This window comes from Oryctolagus cuniculus, chromosome 12 (assembly GCF_964237555.1).
Source record: "Oryctolagus cuniculus chromosome 12, mOryCun1.1, whole genome shotgun sequence".
Lineage (NCBI taxonomy): Eukaryota > Metazoa > Chordata > Mammalia > Lagomorpha > Leporidae > Oryctolagus > Oryctolagus cuniculus.
The window spans coordinates 51,463,089-51,480,122 of record NC_091443.1 but is presented as its reverse complement, the minus strand read 5'-3'; the positions used below and the strand labels follow the sequence as shown (position 1 = coordinate 51,480,122).

The window sequence follows — 17,034 nt, the reverse complement described above, 5'->3', positions numbered from 1 at the left end:
GTGTCCATTTGGGGAGTTAATCTCTCTCTCTCTCCCTCCCCCCCTTCACTGTCTGTAACTCTACCTCTCAAATAAATAATAACATCTTTTTAAAAAAGGCATTATTTGTTGTTTATCTGAAACTCAAAGCTAACTGGGCATCCTGTATCTTTATTTGCATGTCAGGCAATCTCATAAAGGGAGAAAGGGAGTCTTTGTGTGGAAGGCGAGGACTCCCTGGGGGAGGGCTCTTTGGTGCCAGGAGGTAGAGTCCAGCCTGGATCCGTGGTGGCCTGGGCTCACTGGAGCATGCCGTACGCCCTGTGTGCGGGGCCGACACAGGCTAGGCTAAGCTGTGATGGGAGGGTGCTGGGGCCGAGGCACGCCTGCAGGCTGACTGCTCTCCTGATGAACGCCTTTGCAGCTGGCCTTCTGGATGATGTTATGGTAATGGGGGGGGGGGGGGGCGAGGAATCGGAAGGCGGTTGTAAAATGTTGCAATGGGAATTTGCTGTTGTTTAAGCACACAGAAGTCTCCAAGGTCGCCTTTGGAGGCAGGCTTGCCTAACTCCGGCAGCCACCATAAGGCTGCTGGCATTTTCTATGTGTTTGGGCTCTAGCTGGTTCCCTTCTTTCTCCCTCCCTCCCTCCTTTCCTTTCCTTCCTTCCAAGTTTTATTTATTTGAAAGGAAGGAAGGAAGAAAGGATGGAAAGAAGGAAGGAAGGAAGGAAGGAAGGAAGGAAGGAAAGAAGGAAGGAAGGAAGGAAGGAAGAAGAGAGAGAGAGAGAAAGACTGATCGATCTCCCAGCCACTGGCTCACTCTCCAGGTGCCCACCATGGCCAGGGTAGACCGGATCGAAGCCAGGAACCTAGAACTCCATCAGGATCTCCCACGTGGGTGGCAGAGACTCAAGTACCAGGGCCATCTCCCACTGCCTCGCAGGTGCATTAGCTGTGAATTGGAAGCTGAGTGGACAGGAGCCCAAGCACTCAGATATGGGATGTGGGTGCCCCAAGCAGCATCTTACCTGCTGGGCCACAACACCTGCCCCGGGTCCCTGCCCTTCTACCCCACTGCTGCTTAAGGCCATGGCTACCTCAGGGGGTTTCCTGAGGCTCTCCCATCCCCCTCCGTCCCCCTGGGGAGGTGTCCACGCACCCCCCGTCCCCACTTCTGTCTCAGGAGCCTTCACCATGGCCAACACTTCTTCAGAGCAACACATCCTTAGATTTTATTTTTTATTTATTTTTTTTTTTTTGACAGGCAGAGTGGACAGTGAGAGAGAGAGACAGAGAGAAAGGTCTTCCTTTGCCATTGGTTCACCCTCCAATGGCCGCCGCAGCCGGCGCGCTGCGGCCGGCGCACCACGCTGATCCGATGGCAGGAGCCAGGTACTTATCCTGGTCTCCCATGGGGTGCAAGGCCCAAATACTTGGGCCATCCTCCACTGCACTCCCTGGCCACAGCAGAGAGCTGGCCTGGAAGAGGGGCAACGGGGACAGAATCTGGTGCCCCGACCGGGGCTAGAACCTGGTGTGCCGGCGCTGCAAGGTGGAGGATTAGCCTAGTGAGCCGTGGCGCCAGCCAAGCCTGTATTCTTTTTAAATTACCTGGTCTCAGATAGTCTGTTGTAACTACAGAGGATGGACTAAGGCAGCGTGAAAGGCACAAATCTAGTTTCGTTTCTTTCCTCTATAAAGCTACCCAGTTGTCTCAACATCTGTTATTGATCACAAAATCAATCTTTTCTTCTTGTCGGTTTCAACAGCACCTTTATCCTATGCTACATTCCCACATGTGTTTGCATCTATTTCTGGAGCTTCCCTTCTGTTCCTCCCCTTTGTCTGTTCATGTAACAACAGACAATGCCGGCTTTAATTGTGGCTGCTTCATTAATTTTTTTTTTTTTTTGACAGGCAGAGTGGACAATGAGAGAGACAGAGAGAAAGGTCTTCCTTTTTGCCGTTGATTCACCTTCCAATGACCGCCGCACCGCGCTGATCCGATGGCAGGAGCCAGGTACTTATCCTGGTCTCCCATGGGGTGCAGGGCCCAAGCACTTGGGCCATCCTCCACTGCACTCCCGGGCCACAGCAGAGAGCTGGCCTGGAAGAGGGGCAACCGGGACAGAATCCGGCGCCTCGACCCGGGCTCGAACCCGGTGTGCCGGCGCCACAAGGTGGAGGATTAGCCTATTGAGCCATGGTGCCGGCCATTAATTTTTTTTAATTTTAGTATTTTCTACCCTATCCCTCCAAGGTTCCTTTACTAGTGGGTTCCTTCTCTCTGAAGCTCCTATATTCATTATCTAACTGTTACCACTTAGCCAGTCATCTTCAACCTTAGCCCCTTGGAAATGTGTTTTCTCACCATCTGAGAGTGCACAGGCCCAAGCTGGAATGCCTGATTTTTTGTATCCTCATCTCAGAAGTAATGGACAGATCATTTCTTCGGCCACCTGGTCTGATGGGACAGGTGGCTGCATGCAGTGTGAGTGCCAGCAGCAGGGGACAAGGTCATCGCAGAGTCTGGCAACAACCTCAGTCCTGGCAGCTGTCACCCACTTTATGAAGCTGCTTCCCCCTAAGACCTCTGCCCTTCTCTTGAGCTCTGGGCGGCTTTCCCCGATGGCAGGGCCACCTCCTTGGGAACACACTGTGTGCCTCTCCATTTGGCTTTCCCATGCTTGCCTGTGGTGCCCCTGAGCCTCACACCTACTTCCTGATAGGCTGCAAGCATTTTTGACAGGCAGAGTGGACAGTGAGAGAGAGACAGAGAGAAAGGTCTTCCTTTTCTGTTGGTTCACCCCTCAATGGCTGCTGCGGCCAGAGCCAGGAGCCAGGTGCTTTTCTTGGTCTCTCATGTGGGTACAGGGCCCAAAGACTTGGGCCATTCTCCACTGGACTCTGGGGCTACAGCAGAGAGCTAGACTGGAAGAGGTGCAACCGGGACAGAATCCGGCGCCCTGACCGGGACTAGAACAGGTGTGCCGGCGCCGCGGACGGAGGATTAGCCTAGTAAGCCGCGGCACTGGCCACTGCAAGCATTTTTAAAATGGATTTTTGTAAGGCACAGTGCTTGCATTATTTTGGCATTTGTCATTCTCGACACAGTGCCTAGCATGAAGTAGGTGCTCATGAAACACCTGGGCACAGGTGAGAGCCTGGGTGGTGTGCAGACACCTGGAGCTTTCCAGCCATGGGTCCTGGAAGGTGCTAGGGCCCTGACCTAGGGAAGCTTTGGGGCTGGGGCCTGTGGCCTCTTTGTGGCCTTGTATCCAGCCCTGCCCCTCCAGCCAGCTGGGCCTGCAGCTGCCCGTCCCACCCTGTGCTTACAGAGTGGGGCTTGGAGCCTGCTTTGGACCCACGCATCTGTCTGTTTCCCCAGATGACAGCATCTCTGGGGGCAGCCAGACCACGGGGAAGGGTCCCTGGTGAGTGGTGCGTGTGGCGTCTGCAGTACATGACTCACCTCAAGTCCTGCACTTTCTCCCTCCTCTGCTGTGGGTGAGGCCTCTCCCCCTCTCCCCCCTCCCCTGCCTCCCTCTGATTCTGGGAATGGGACTACACATTCTGGGAATCCTGGGGTTTCCAGATAGAAATCAGCAGTGCCTTGTGCAGCCCGCAGCTTCCTCCCTCCTCACACTCAGCCGCAGACTCCCGCAGAGGCGCTTCTCACCTGCAGCCAGGTAGGCGGCACCAGCAGGGGCCACTGAGCCCAGGGCAGGGACAGTGTGGCCTGAGCCCGTCTGCCCCACGCCAGAGCGGCGACCGCACTCGCCTTCACTCCTTCCCCCTTTCTGGGCTGGTAGTCCTTTCTCCTGGCCGTGTGTCCGCTGGGCAGGCTTCACTTCTCTGGTCTTCCCAATGAAGTTCTGGGGGCTCTCAGGCCCTTAGGACCATCCAGGGCAGCCCCTCCTCCTCCTAAGCTGCAAGAGCCTGCCCGCCATCGCTATCACAGAGCATCTGTCCACAGCTCCTTAGTCTCTCCTTCCCAGGGACCCCCGCTGTGCCCGGCCTCTGGTTCTCCCTCGTCCCTGATCTTTGTTTTCTTTTCCTTTGCCCTTCTCTTCTCTCTAGGACCCAGTGCTGAGGCCGTCCACCTCCAAGATGGGGCTGTGTGTGTGTGTGTTTGGGGGTGAGGGGAGTCCATTTGGCTTTCCCACTCCCATATTTGGGTCTGAATGGACTGGCATGGGGAGGGATATCACCCTGGGCATTCTAAGCTGAGCCTGTGGTCATGCCCGCCTGGGCTGGAGTAAGTACCAGTGAGTGAGTGAGTGACGGGAGGATGACCTTGAGCCCTGGGCGGCTGCTCCCTCTCCCAGGGGATGCCAAGGGGGCTTTGAAGGGGAAGGGGAAGCAGGGGGAACAGTTCTTGAGATCAGGATGAGGCCTGATCTCCTCTCCGCAGGCCTGCAACAGGTCGGGGCTGCTTTTCCTCGCAAAAGGCGAGCTTTCCCCAGGACCACCCTGAGGCAAGTTCAAACCGCCCCCAGCTGTAACGCTGCCCGAGCGCCGGCCTCCGCCGCGGGAAAACCGCCACGCTTCTTGGCGGTGCTATTGCTCCGGCCTTCCAGCAGGGGGTGTCATGTCCCGACAAAAAAAAACGAGAGTCCGCTTTTCCCGGCTGCCCTCGCTGCCAAGGAGACTGGATCCCCCTCACCCTCCATAGGGGGTTAATGTGCGCTCAGGCTTGGGGCTGGAGGCGCCCGCGGGGCGTAGCACTGTTTAGAACCCACTGTCCTGCTTAGGGAAGGTGGGCCAATCAGGAGGAGAAACCGCCCCGGCTCCTCACCCCGTGGAAGGGCGAGGCTGTGGATATGACCTTGCAGAAAGGAGAAAGAGTGAGAGAGCGAGAGAGCGAGAGAGCGAGCAGCTGGGAGGAACAGGCAGCGAGCAGCTGGGAGGAACGGCACCTGCAAAGGATGCTGTGCAAATACAATATCAGAAGATAAACGGGGAGCGGAGGCTGCCGCTGCTCAGGCGACAGCGTCGGTGGCTTCCACTGTGACCTGAGCACCGACGCTGGTTCCTCTAGTGTTGCTCCACAGTTCTTGAGCGGCACCCATTCACTTGTAATTTATAGACACCGACCCCTAACTCGAGGGAACTGGGTTATGTAAGGGTTGCTAAGGAACGAGGGGAGATGCAGGAGGTAAGGCAGGGTTGCTTAGTAACCAGGAATCCTGGGTGATGGAGTGGCCAGAGCAGGTCTGGAATTGATGCGTGTCTGCTGAAAGTGCCTCCTCCCTGGGCCCAGAGCTGCAGACAGAGCCCCCTCCCTGCACCCGCCCCGTGCTGGCTCGTGTGAAAACCACACCCCGGGTCCCTGAGTGTCCTTGCTGATCCCTTGCTCTAATGACTCCCCCCCCCCCAACACACACACCGTGGCCTGTAGATTTCAGGAGGGGGCAGATATGAGGGAGGCAGGGGCCTCGGGGCTGACACTGATGTGGAGCTGGGGAATTTGGGGTTGGGTCTAAGAGGGTCCCTAGACAGCATCTCCAGCATTCCCCCTGTCCACAGCGCATCGTCTTATACCTGAGTCTCTCTATGCCTGGTGGTCACCGTGCCTTCACACCTGTGCATGCCCACAGCCCCTGCCTCTTCCTTTCTGGGGACATCTTAGGGGCCAGGTTCCCACCCTGCACTTGCCTGGGGCTGCTGTGACCGACCCTTGCTCTGTGCAGCCTCCCTTCAGCTATCCAGAGCCACAGTCTGCTGTCTCAGTCATGTCTCTGTTCTAGAATGTTCTAGAACAGCAGGTACACAGCAGTTCCTCCTCTTTCCCAAACACTCTTGATGTTCTCATCCCTCCTTCTTCCTCTTAGCTGGTCCCCTGAGACTGCAGCGTCCATCCTGCCGCTTGCCGGTCAAATCCCTCCTCTACCTTCACATCCAGTTTATCCGCAACCGGCCTGGTGGTCTTTTCCCACAGCCCAAGCCTGTGTCCTGCTGTGCACTCCTCACCTGGCTGAGCGCCCTGTGTGAGGGCCTGGGATGGGGAGTGGAGCCTGTCTCAAGGAGTCCACCTTCCCTCCCCCCGGCCCCAGCCCCACGCAGAAAGATTTATCTATTTATTTGAAAGACAGAGCAATAGAGAAAGAAATGGAGAGAGACAGAGGTCTGCTGGTTCACTCCCCAAACAGTTCCAACAGCCAGGTCTAGGCCAGATGCCAGGAACTCCAGCCTGGTCTCCCATACAAGTGGCAGGGGCCCAAGCACTTGAGCCATCCTCTGCTGCCTAGCCAGGCGCATTAGCAGGAAGCTGGATCAGAAGAGGAGCAGCCAGGACTCAGGCTGGCACTCAGATATGGGATGCCGGTGGCCTCCCGCTGTGTGCCGCAGCGCCCACCCAAGGAGCTTGCCTTGGTTCTGGAGCCGCCTCATTCCTGTGTCTCTGCTTTCTGGCTTGGATATTCCCAGGGAAGCCTTTGTGAATTGAAGATTTCTAATAGGGGAACTTAATTGTTTCAACCAAAAGTATTTGAGACCCTGGCACATTTGCTTCTGCGTAGGGAATTGGGAGATTTCGTTTTTGAGCTAATCTCGATCTGTTTGAATTTTTAAACTGGCCACGAGCAGATAGTCTTTACTTTTTTTTTAAGATTTTTTTTTTTTATTCAAAAGACAGAGTTAGAGAGATAGAGACAGACAGAGGGAAAGAGGTCTTCCATCTGCTGGTTCACTCCTCAAAAGGCTGTAATGGCCAAAGCGGAGCCAAAGCTAGGAGCTTCTTCTAGGTCTCCTATATAGGTGCAGGGGCCCAAGGACTTGGGCCATCTTCTACTGCTTTCCCAGGCCACAGCAGAGAGCTGGATCGGAAGTGGAGCAGTTGGCACTTGAACTGGCATCCATATGGGATGCCGGTACTGCAGGTCAGGGCTTTAACCCACTGTGCCACAGAGCCAGCCCCCATCTTTACTTTTTAAATTTTTTTTATTGTGACATACAGCACATAGAAAGTAAAAAGGATATGCAAACACGCACACACACGGCCACCATGTAACACCATCTGCTTAGAAAACACAACACGGGGCCAGTGCTGTGGCATAGCGGGTAAAGCCACTGCCTGTAGTGCCGGCCTCCCATATGGGCACTAGTAAGAGTCCCGACTGCTCCACTTATGAGCCAGCTCCCTACTGGTGTGTCTGGGAAAGCAGTAGAAGATGGTCCGAGTGCTTGGGCCTCTACACCCATATAGGAGACCTAGAAGAAGCTCCTGGCTCCTGGCTTTGGATAGGCTCAGCTCTGGGCATTGCAGCCATTTGGGGAGTGAACCAGCAGATGGAAGACCCCCCTCTCTCTCTACCTCTGCCTCTCTGTCACTCTGACTTTCAAATAAATGAATAAATCTTTAGAAAAAAAAAAAACCCACACAACATGGCCAGTACCCAGAATCCCTTTGGTTGTCCCTCCTCTGATCATAACTTACTTTTGCCTCAGAAATACCCATGCCCCTGCCTTTTGTTATAGATACTGTCTTGCATGTCTCTGTATTTTTGTCACATATTTGCATTCATTTTAAAATCATCTTTGTTTTTATTTTATTTGCAAGGGAGAGTCATCTTCCACCCGTTGCTTTAATCTGTAACAGCCGGGGCTGGGCCAGGCCAGAGCTAGGAGCCTGGAACTCAGTCCAGGTCTCCCATGTGGGTGGCAGAGCTCCAAGTGCTTGCTGCCTCCCAGGGTGCACACTAGCAGGACGCGGGAATCAGAAGCGGAGCCAGGACCTGAACTTAGACACCATGCTGTGGGATGCACATGTTTCAGATCGTGACCACTGTACCAAATGCCTCCCCTCACCTTTTATATTCCTAACCACCATAGTCATTTTGGCTGTTTTTGAAACTCGTAGAATGATCCAGCATATATGCTTTGTGTCTGGCCTTTTTCACTCAGTGATAGACTTTCAAAATTCATTTATGCTGCTTAGTGTAGCTTCAGCTCACTAATTTTCATTGCTGTATAGTATTCCAATATATAAATACAACTCTATTTACCATTCTACCAGAGTGGCATGCAGACTTGTTTCCTGTTAGCGTCCCTGGTAGCATGCTGCCATGTACACACGTGTGCAGTCTCTGGGCGCACACATGACCCTACATGACCCTCTTACTGCTGGGTGTGATGTCCCTCCGCAGAATCTGAGCTCTGTATTTCCAGCTTTCCCACATGATGCCAATCTGATTTCTCAAGTGACTATACTTACCCTCCATCTAGTGATGAGTGAGAGTTTCTGTTGATTTTACTTGTTTCAACTGGAGGCAGCTCATTTAAATTGCTAACTGGTGGGACTATTTGGTGCTCGGCACCTTCACCCGGCTTGGAAAACGCCATGGGTGGCATCTGGGACCAGATCTACCACTCACCCACCGTCCTGGTGTCTACTGCCTGGTGCCTGCTGCTGGAGGAAGCCCAGGGCTTGCTGGTGGGGTGTCTACTGAATGTTGGGGCTCACGTGCTCCAGGTCAGCTTCCCAGCTGGGCAATTTCATGGACTGGCTGCCTGACTTGAGGCTCAGGTGTTTGAAATTCGCAGGGCCCAGCCTGGCTCTCTGCTGGAGGAGTCCGGGGTCGATTACCCGGCAGGCTCACCGGCTGCATCAGTGATACGTGAAATTGACTCTCTCCGGGGCTGATTCAGCAGGGAACATGCTGCGTGCAGTGGCCCGGGCGCCCTGGAGTTTGTGTCGTCCCAGTGCTGGGCTCTTTGTGAGGAGGCACAGCAGTGTGAGAGCCCCCAAGCGCATCCTGGCTGACCGAGTGGCTGTGGTCACGGGGTCCACCGCCGGGTGAGTGCCCTGGTGGCCTCAGGGCCACTGGTTCCGGGGGCAGGGAGAGGATTCAGGGTTATCAGGCAGCCGTCTCTGTGGGTCTCCACAGAGGCTGACCCGAGTCCTCCGTCTCTGCCCGCAGGATCGGCTTGGCCATCGCCCGGCGTCTGGCCCAGGATGGGGCCCACGTGGTCATCAGCAGCCGGAAGCAGCAGAACGTGGACCGGGCGGTGGCTGTGCTGCAGGGCGAGGGGCTGAGTGTGACGGGCACCGTGTGCCACGTGGGGAAGGCTGAGGACCGGGAGAGGCTGGTGGCCACGGTGGGTGGCCAGCGGGGGGCGGGGGGACACAGAAAGGATGACACGCAGAATCCTTCCTTCCCTGCTCAGCCCTGGGAGGGGCAGGACGGGGACTGGGGACGCGGAGCCTCGTGAGCAGGTCCTGAGACCGTGACTGCTCACGGTCTGGCCAGGCAGCGTGCTTGCTCCCAGTGGCTCACTGGAAATGGCCTATTTACCAGAGCACCCTGGTCCCGCCAGCCCCCACCCCTGGGAGAGCTACGGCTGCGGAGGAGGGCAGCGGAAGCCTCCAGTGGAGACCGAGATTCCTGCAGAAGCCCCTGTCCTCTGGGGTCTCGGCCTGGGGAGCCTGCCCGGGCTCATCCGGGACACTTTCCTTCCCAAGAGTTTGCTTTTCCAGGCAGCTTCGTGAGCCCTGCTGGTGGCTGATCAGCAAGCTTCGCCTCTGTGCCTCCTCCCAGCTCTGGGCCACCTGGGAAGGCAAAAGGCCTCCTCAGGCCAACTCCACACTCACCCAAGCCCCTTCTCCCTCAGGCCCTGGAGCACTGGGGAGGCGTGGACTTCCTGGTGTGCAATGCTGCTGTCAACCCTCTGGTGGGGAGCACGCTGGGGGCCAGCGAGCAGGTGTGGGACAAGGTGAGAGGCCCCTGGGGAGCTGGCTGGGTGCGGCTGCAAGGCCAGCTCCGTGCTGGTATGCCCGGTCCCCCCAAGACTCTCCCTTCCTCCTCTGCACCCCTCACCTCCTGAGGTTGCTGAAAAGCAGGCTCTGGGTGCAGGCCTGACCACTCATCCCCCGGAACGTGCCCTGATGCTGCTGTCCAGTTGGTTGGTTTGTAACTCTGGCTCCTGCACTCCTGCTTGCTTTTCTCGGCCCTCTTTGTTTGCATTTGTTCACTCAGCAAATATCCACTGAGAGCTTGCTGTGTGCCGGGCGCTGGTGCAGGTCCTGGGGATGGACCCATGGGTGCGCACAAAGAGCACCCATGTAAGAGTCCAGGAAGGGTGCCCTCTTTTTTTTTTTTCCCCCAAATTTATTTATTTATTTGAAAAGCAGAGTTACAGAGAAGCAGAGGCAGAGAGAGAGAGAATTTTCCATCTGCTGGTTCACTTCCCAAATGGCTGCAACGGCTGGAGCTGGGTCAATCCCAAGCCAGGAGCCTGAAGCTTCTTTCAGGTCTCCCACATGGGTGCAGGAGCCCAGGGACTTGGGCCATCCTCTGCTGCTTTCCCAGGCCATAGAAGAGAGCTGATCAGAAGAGGAGCAGCCAGGATTCGAACCGGCGTCCATATGGGATGCTGGCACTGCAGGTGGCACCTTTACCCACCATGCCACAGCTCCGGCCCTGAATGTGTGCTTGCTACAGCCTTTTGTGGGGGCATTTATTGGTCATTGTGCCCCTCATTGGTGACCTGCACCTGTTTCTGAGACTCTGCCTTTCCTTGCTTAGGGCTTGCCGGTGTCCCTCGGATAGACCCGCTGTTAGGACTGGGCTCAGCCCTCAGCTTTCCTTGGGCTCAGGCAACCCAGCCCACTCTGAGTCCAATTCCCATTCTGTCACCTTGTCCACAAGGGTCCAGCAGAGACCTTGTAAGACACCTTGAAGTTCACCTTGGGCTTTGCAATATCCTCCAACCCCCATGCACTCATGTGTTTTGCTCTCAATTCCCTGGGACAGCTAAGAGGATGTGGACGGACTCTCATTCTTCCTGTTTGCAAGGCCTCCTGCCCGCTCCCGGAGCACCTGGCCAGAGCAGCTGCCTGCAGCTCCTGCATCCCCCTTCACCACGGCCACCCTGTGGCTGGCCCCGCCCTTCTCTGTGCCCTTGGCTGGGTGCCCTCAGCTCCATCCTCGCAGATGACCTGAAATCTGAGCTCCCTGCAGCCGCTGCGGAGCAGCCTCCCCAGGCTCCTTAGCTGGGCTCCTAATGCCTCTGGAAGACCATTTGTGAGGCTGGAGCCAGGAGCGCGTGGCTGACGCTCCCCCAGCCTTCCTGAATCATTCGCTTTGTTAACGTCTTTTCAAGGCATCGTGACTCTTGCTCTGAACTGAGAGAAATCTTCCCTCCTGAAGCTGGGGCTGCAGGCCCCCAGCCTGAGTGGACTTTCTCAGGGGCTTTTCTACGCTCCAAGGACTGGCTGTTCTACAAGCAGTTCTGCCCTGCTGGGCCCCCGAGCACGCGTGCCAACACCTTGGAGCTGACATTGTCACCAAATGAGTTTGGGGTTTACCAGATGCTCTGCTTTCCACGGAGTGCGATTTTCAGGAGGTGTCCTGGGAGGGAGACACCTTCCCACACACCTTGTCCTGGGCCAAGTCCCGACCCTGTGCTGGGAACTGTGAGTACCAGCATCACCCAGGGTTTTCCTATTCTCCATTTCTTCATACACACTACCCATTTGGTTTGTCTTGTCCGGCTGCATTACATTCTACTGGGACAAGGCAAGAACATAGACAAAGCACAGGGAGAGGAGATGGCTTTCCCGGAATGCTCCCTGGCTCCCGGCACCTGCTTCCCCTCTGTCTGCTCTGCCTTCATTCCCTTCCCAGTGGCCTCTGCTTATGCTGCTGCTGCTGCTTCTGCTTTTTTTTTTTTAAGGACTCATTTTATTTATTTGAAGGGCAGAATTAGAGAGAAGGAGAGAAAGAGAGGGAGAGGAGGAGAGAGAGAAAGATCTTCTATCTGCTAGTCTACTCCCCAAGTGGCTGCAATGTCCGGGCTGAAGCCAGGAGCCTGGAACTCCATCCAGGTCTCCCACGTGGGTGGCAGGGGCCCAAGCACTTGGGCCATCTTCTGTTGCTTTCCCAGGTGCATTAGCAGGGAGCTGTATCGCAGGCAGAGCAGCTGAGACTCGAACCGGCGCCCATGGGATGCTGGTGCTGCAGGCAGAGGCTTAGCCCACTATGTCAGCGCCGGCCCCTTAAAAGTTTTCTTTGCGGCCTGCGCCGCGGCTCACTAGGCTAATCCTCCGCCTAGCGGCGCCGGCACACTGGGTTCTAGTCCCGGTTGGGGCGCCGGATTCTGTCCCAGTTGCCCCTCTTCCAGGCCAGCTCTCTGCTGTGGCCAGGGAGTGCAGTGGAGGATGGCCCAGGTGCTTGGGCCCTGCACCCCATGGGAGACCAGGAAAAGCACCTGGCTCCTGGCCCCTGCCATCGGATCAGCGGGGTGCGCCGGCCGCAGCGCGCCAGCTGCGGCGGCTATTGGAGGGTGAACCAACGGCAAAAGGAAGACCTTTCTCTCTGTCTCTCTCTCTCACTGTCCACTCTGCCTGTTTAAAAAAAAAAAAAGTTCTCTTTGCACAACCAGACGTGCTCTGGTTTCTTAAAGGGCTTGGGCATTTCTGTCCTTCCTTCTCATCCTGTGCGGTTCATTTTTCCAGGGCTGAGTTCGCAGGCCTACCACATGGCCCGCCTGCCTGTGCAGCCACTAGCAAGTTGGAAACCCCTCTTGCCCCGGGTCCTGAGGGTGTCTGGCCTCTCACATCTGCAACTTTGGGTTACTGGGCACACTGGGACCTCTGGCTGAGTCTCTCCGCTCTCCCCCACACCCCTTGTCTGATTCCAGATCCTGAGCGTGAACGTGAAGTCCCCAGCTCTGCTCCTGAGCCTGCTGCTGCCCCACATGGAGCGGAGGGGGTATGGCTGCAGGCTGGGGGTGCGGGCTAGTGGGAGTCCTGAGACTGAGGAGTAGGAGTTGGGTGTGGAGGACACCCAACAGCATAGCCAGGGGAGTGTGAAGACATCAGAGGTCTCTCTGGGGTCCCCAGATTCCCCCAGCTCCCTGTGCCTTGCCTGGCACTTGTGTGTGGCTGCCTTTTCTAATTCCAGCAGCTACAGGATGAGGGGGATGGTCCAGGGGCCCAGGCTTGCTCTCTTTGGCCTTGGCATTGCCAGATGGAGGAGGGGGCTGTGCTTCAGCTCTCTCACCTAGGAGCTGGTTACTCTCATCCCATCTACACTCTGGTCTTCTCACAGCTCAGTAATCTCCCCCACCCCAACTTCAAGCATTTGACAGAATTTTCCCTGTTTCTCCCCACGGAGAACCACCTCCGACAATCCTGCCTCCATTCCAGGTCCTGCAAGTCCAACTGTACCCCTCTCACACACATCTGACTGTACTCCTTACCAATCTGGTTGTATTCTTCATGCACAAAATTGACTGTACTCCTTGCGTAGCCAATGTGCTCACACACAAATCCGACTGTGCTCACATGAACACAAATCTCTCTCTCTCTCTCTCTCTCTCTCTCTCTCTCTCTCTCTCTCTCTCTCACACACACACACACACACACACACACACACACACACAGATACACTCACACACAGCCTTTAGGAACTGGTTAGAGGCTGTCTAGGGTAGGAGTTCCTGACCATCATTTCTTGTCTCCTTCTCCATTGATACGCATTCACCCTCAGCCCTGGGTAGCTCTTCCCCAAGCCCACTCTGCCCTGGCTTTCTGCTCATCTCCTCCCCAGAAAGAGCTAGAAGAGCTGAATGGTTCTGAGTGCGGACACTGTTCACAGGAGCTAGGGTTGGAGCCCCTGCTCTGCCTCTCATCGGCCGTTACTAAACCTCTCTGAGCCCGTTTCCTCAGCTAGGAAATGGGGCTAGCTGCAGGGCCTGCACTGCTGTAGTGAGGTTTAGTGACTGCTGCGGGCCTCCATCCACGGTAAGTGGTAGCTTCACCTCTCCTCCGTGTCCGTCTGTCTCTCTCAGGAGCGCTGCCGTCGTCCTGGTCTCTTCCATTTCGGCGTACATGCCTCATGTGGTAAGTGCTTGGCTCTTCTGCTCTGGTTGGGGTGCAGCGAGGGCAGCTTTGGCCTGGCTTAGACCCCCCGGCTTGGTCCTGCTGTCCTGGGTCCCTCGCATCCCGCTTCTGCTCTGTGACAAGGCCGGGCTGAGCGAGTCGGGGCTGGCTGGGAGCTATCTGCAGGGAGCGATCGCTTGATGCTTACCTCCACTCCCCCATATCTGAACCACTCTCTCACTTCCCTTGGCAGGAGCTGGGAGCCTACAACATCAGCAAGACCGCCCTGCTGGGCCTCACCAGGACCCTGGCATTGGAGCTGGCCCCCAGGGACATCCGGGTGAACTGCCTCGTCCCAGGGCTGATTGAGACGGACTTCAGCAAAGTGGTGAGGACGGGGGGTGTGACCTGCATCCTCCCGCCTGGCTCAGCGGCTAAGGGATAAAGTGGGTGATGGAGGCCCCGGGGCAGCATCCTGTTGGCCGAGCTCTTCCCTGCCCTCTGGGCCCAGCCACGGGCCAGTCCACTGACCCCAAGAAGCAGCTGACTCTCTGGAGAAGGGCCAACCTGTTGCGGGTGCCCTGCCAGATGGCCACGTGGGGCCCTGCCCACCTCCCTGTGTGAGTTGCACTGACTCTTCCTCTCTTCCCTCCACCCAGTTACACAAAAACAAGGCTTTCTGGAACCTCTTTAAGGAAAACCAGAAGCTGCAGAGGCAAGTAGGGTTGGGAGCAAGGGATCTGGGTCCACCTTGGGCGGGGCCTCTGAGTCTGTCTCGGGGTCAGACCCCTCCCTGTCCATGAAGCCTGGGGTCCACACCTGGAGTGCGGGTCACCCCGCTGAGCCCACCCTGTCCCCTGTGGAGCCCACTCCTGCCTGCGGCCTGTGAGCCCAGAGCAGCAGAAGCAGGGTGCGACACGGGCCCTGCTGCGTTCTCTTTGCTTCCAGGATCGGGCAGCCGGAGGACTGCGCGGGACTTGTGGCCTTCCTGTGCTCCCCGGATGCCAGCTACATCACCGGCGAGAGCATCGCGGTGGCCGGCTTCTCCCCTCGGCTCTGAGGGGCTGGGCGTGGCTGTGCCACCATGGGCCTGGCTTGGGATGGAAGCAGCAGCGGTGGCAGCCGCGGTGGTTTGGGGACTCACTCATCCAAGGCTTGAGGAGGCAGGCGCCTCCTGCACATGGCCAGGGCATTCAGTGGACCTTGGTGTGGGGCCGTGTGTGGGACTGAATGGTTTCAGGGGCTGGTGCTTTGGGGGAACTTCAAGGGCAAGGAGTAGGGGTCGGGGTCTCAGCTGCTTCTCTCTGTAATTTGTTGCTTTGGACACGTTTTTCCTAAAATAAATTCAAATGTGCCCTGGACGTTCCTGGCAAGGGTGGAGTCAGGGGCAGGATGGCTGGGGACAGGTGTTTCCCACGCTGGTGGGGCCTGGGTGCGTGGCTTCCCAGCAGGCTTTGCGCTCCACACTCAGAGCTGGCTCTGTTGGGGGCTGAGCAAGGCTGTGGGGACTGGTGGGGGCTGTGACGGATTCTGGGTTCTCCCTGGGGTTCACGAGGCTCTTAATGTTTCACATTCTTTGGGTCACACAGGCCTTTGAGTATCTGAAGAAAAAATAGTCACACACAGTCTTGTGTACAATTCCAGGCTGAGAATTTCCAATTTTTTTTTTTTAAAGATTACTTATTTATTTATTTGAGAGGCAGAGTTAGAGGGAGAAACAGAGAGAAAGGTCTTCCATTCGCTGGTTCACTTTCCAAATAGCTACAACAGCTGGAGCCAGACTGATCTGAAGCCAGGAGTCAGGAACAACTTCTGGGTCTCCCACACGGGTGTGGGGGCCCAAGCACTTGGGCCATCTTCCAGTGCTTTCCCAAGCTCATTAGCAGAGAGCTGGATCAGAAGAGGAGCAGCCAGGACACGAATTGTGCCCATATGGTATTCCGGTGCCACAGGCTGAGGTTAGCACTGGGCCCTGAGAACTTGTAATTGGATAGAAGAGAGTGACAAGCCTTTTGGGGGCAGGCCCAGAGACCGCCCTCTTGGAAAAGTCTCGTTTTCTTGTCCTGTTCATGGCGCCGTCCTTCTGCAGCCAAGATTCAGCAGAGTTGAGAAGCTGTGTCCTCCGTGGCCCCAAGGAGCCATCTCTTGCCATCTGCTGGTCTTGTCTTAAGCCAGTCCAGAGGGCAGCTTCCAACCTGGGCAAGCCCCTCCCAGCGCCGCCGCCTCTTGCCTCCTGGGGAGGGGTCTGTGTTGTGAGTCCTTGTTGACTACAAGCCATGTGTGCATTGTGGTGCTCACCTGGTGAACACAATCCTAAAAAGGACTCCACCTCCCTTAACAGCAGGTAGTGGGTGAGGAGGAGAGCCTGTAGCAAGTGCCGGGGAGTCCAGCCCCAGGCTGGGAGCAGGCATCGCCCTGGACGTGAGGCGGGGGCAGAGAGAAGGGCGGGCCCTGGTGCTGTGCCCCTCACACCACCCTCTGCTTGGCGGCTGCACCAGCGGATGGGAGCTCGGGGTCTCGGGGCCCCACAGGGCTGTGTGAGGACAAGGGCGGGGCTGTTTGAGGCTCCCCAGCTCTTCCCCTGCCCCCACAGTCTTTCTGGGGCCCGGTTTCCAGGTCAGGGGCTGTAGGCCACGGGCAGCCACACTTACCAGCTTGCTTGGGACAAAGGCCCTTGGTACAGCAGCCCCTGGACAGTGCTGCGGCTTTCACCTGGGCTAACACGTGAGAAGCAAAAGCCCAGAGCAGCCGGGAGTTGGCACCTCGGAGACTTTCTGCTGGCTCAGGGGCCCTGTGTGCTGGGAAGCAGGAAGCCGTGGAAGCCTCCCTGGGCTGGAGGCTCGGGAGGGGAGGGGCCCCAGGGCTTACAGCGCCCAGCTGTGGGGGAGGTCAGGCTGGGCCCGACCCTGGGGCTGGGAATCCGAATAGTAGACTCTGTGTTGGGAGATCGGTGCCATTGATTTGTACATTTCCTTTAACTCCCTCTTCCCCGACGCCCTAAGAAAGATCTGGGAAAGAGTCTCAAGGCAATGGAGAATTCTAGGGTGCACAGGGAGGGCCACAGAGAAGGATGATGACACCCTGGGGTGATACTTCCAGCCTGCGGATTCTAGCTTGTGACGCCCTCGCCCTTGCCCAGGGTGCCCGAGCTCCTTGAATGGCACAGCTCCCCCGCCACGGGAATAAAAAGTAGTGGGGGTGGGGGCCATTGCCCCCTCCCCACCCAGCG

At 56.8% G+C, this 17,034-nt stretch overlaps 1 protein-coding gene across 8 annotated transcripts; it reads left to right on the top strand.

Moving 5' to 3' along the window:
• Window positions 1–222: 222 nt before the first annotated feature.
• On the top strand, window positions 223–15,160 carry DHRS2 (dehydrogenase/reductase 2). 8 transcript variants are annotated; one of them, XM_051821755.2, is made up of 10 exons: window positions 229–426; window positions 3,369–3,669; window positions 8,630–8,777; window positions 8,902–9,079; window positions 9,593–9,694; window positions 12,623–12,693; window positions 13,775–13,826; window positions 14,059–14,193; window positions 14,465–14,520; window positions 14,754–15,160. In XM_051821755.2, exons 3-10 carry the CDS (start codon window positions 8,638–8,640, stop codon window positions 14,863–14,865), a joined length of 846 nt encoding a protein of 281 aa, XP_051677715.2. In that variant the 5' UTR covers window positions 229–426; window positions 3,369–3,669; window positions 8,630–8,637; the 3' UTR covers window positions 14,866–15,160.
• Window positions 15,161–17,034: the final 1,874 nt, after the last annotated feature.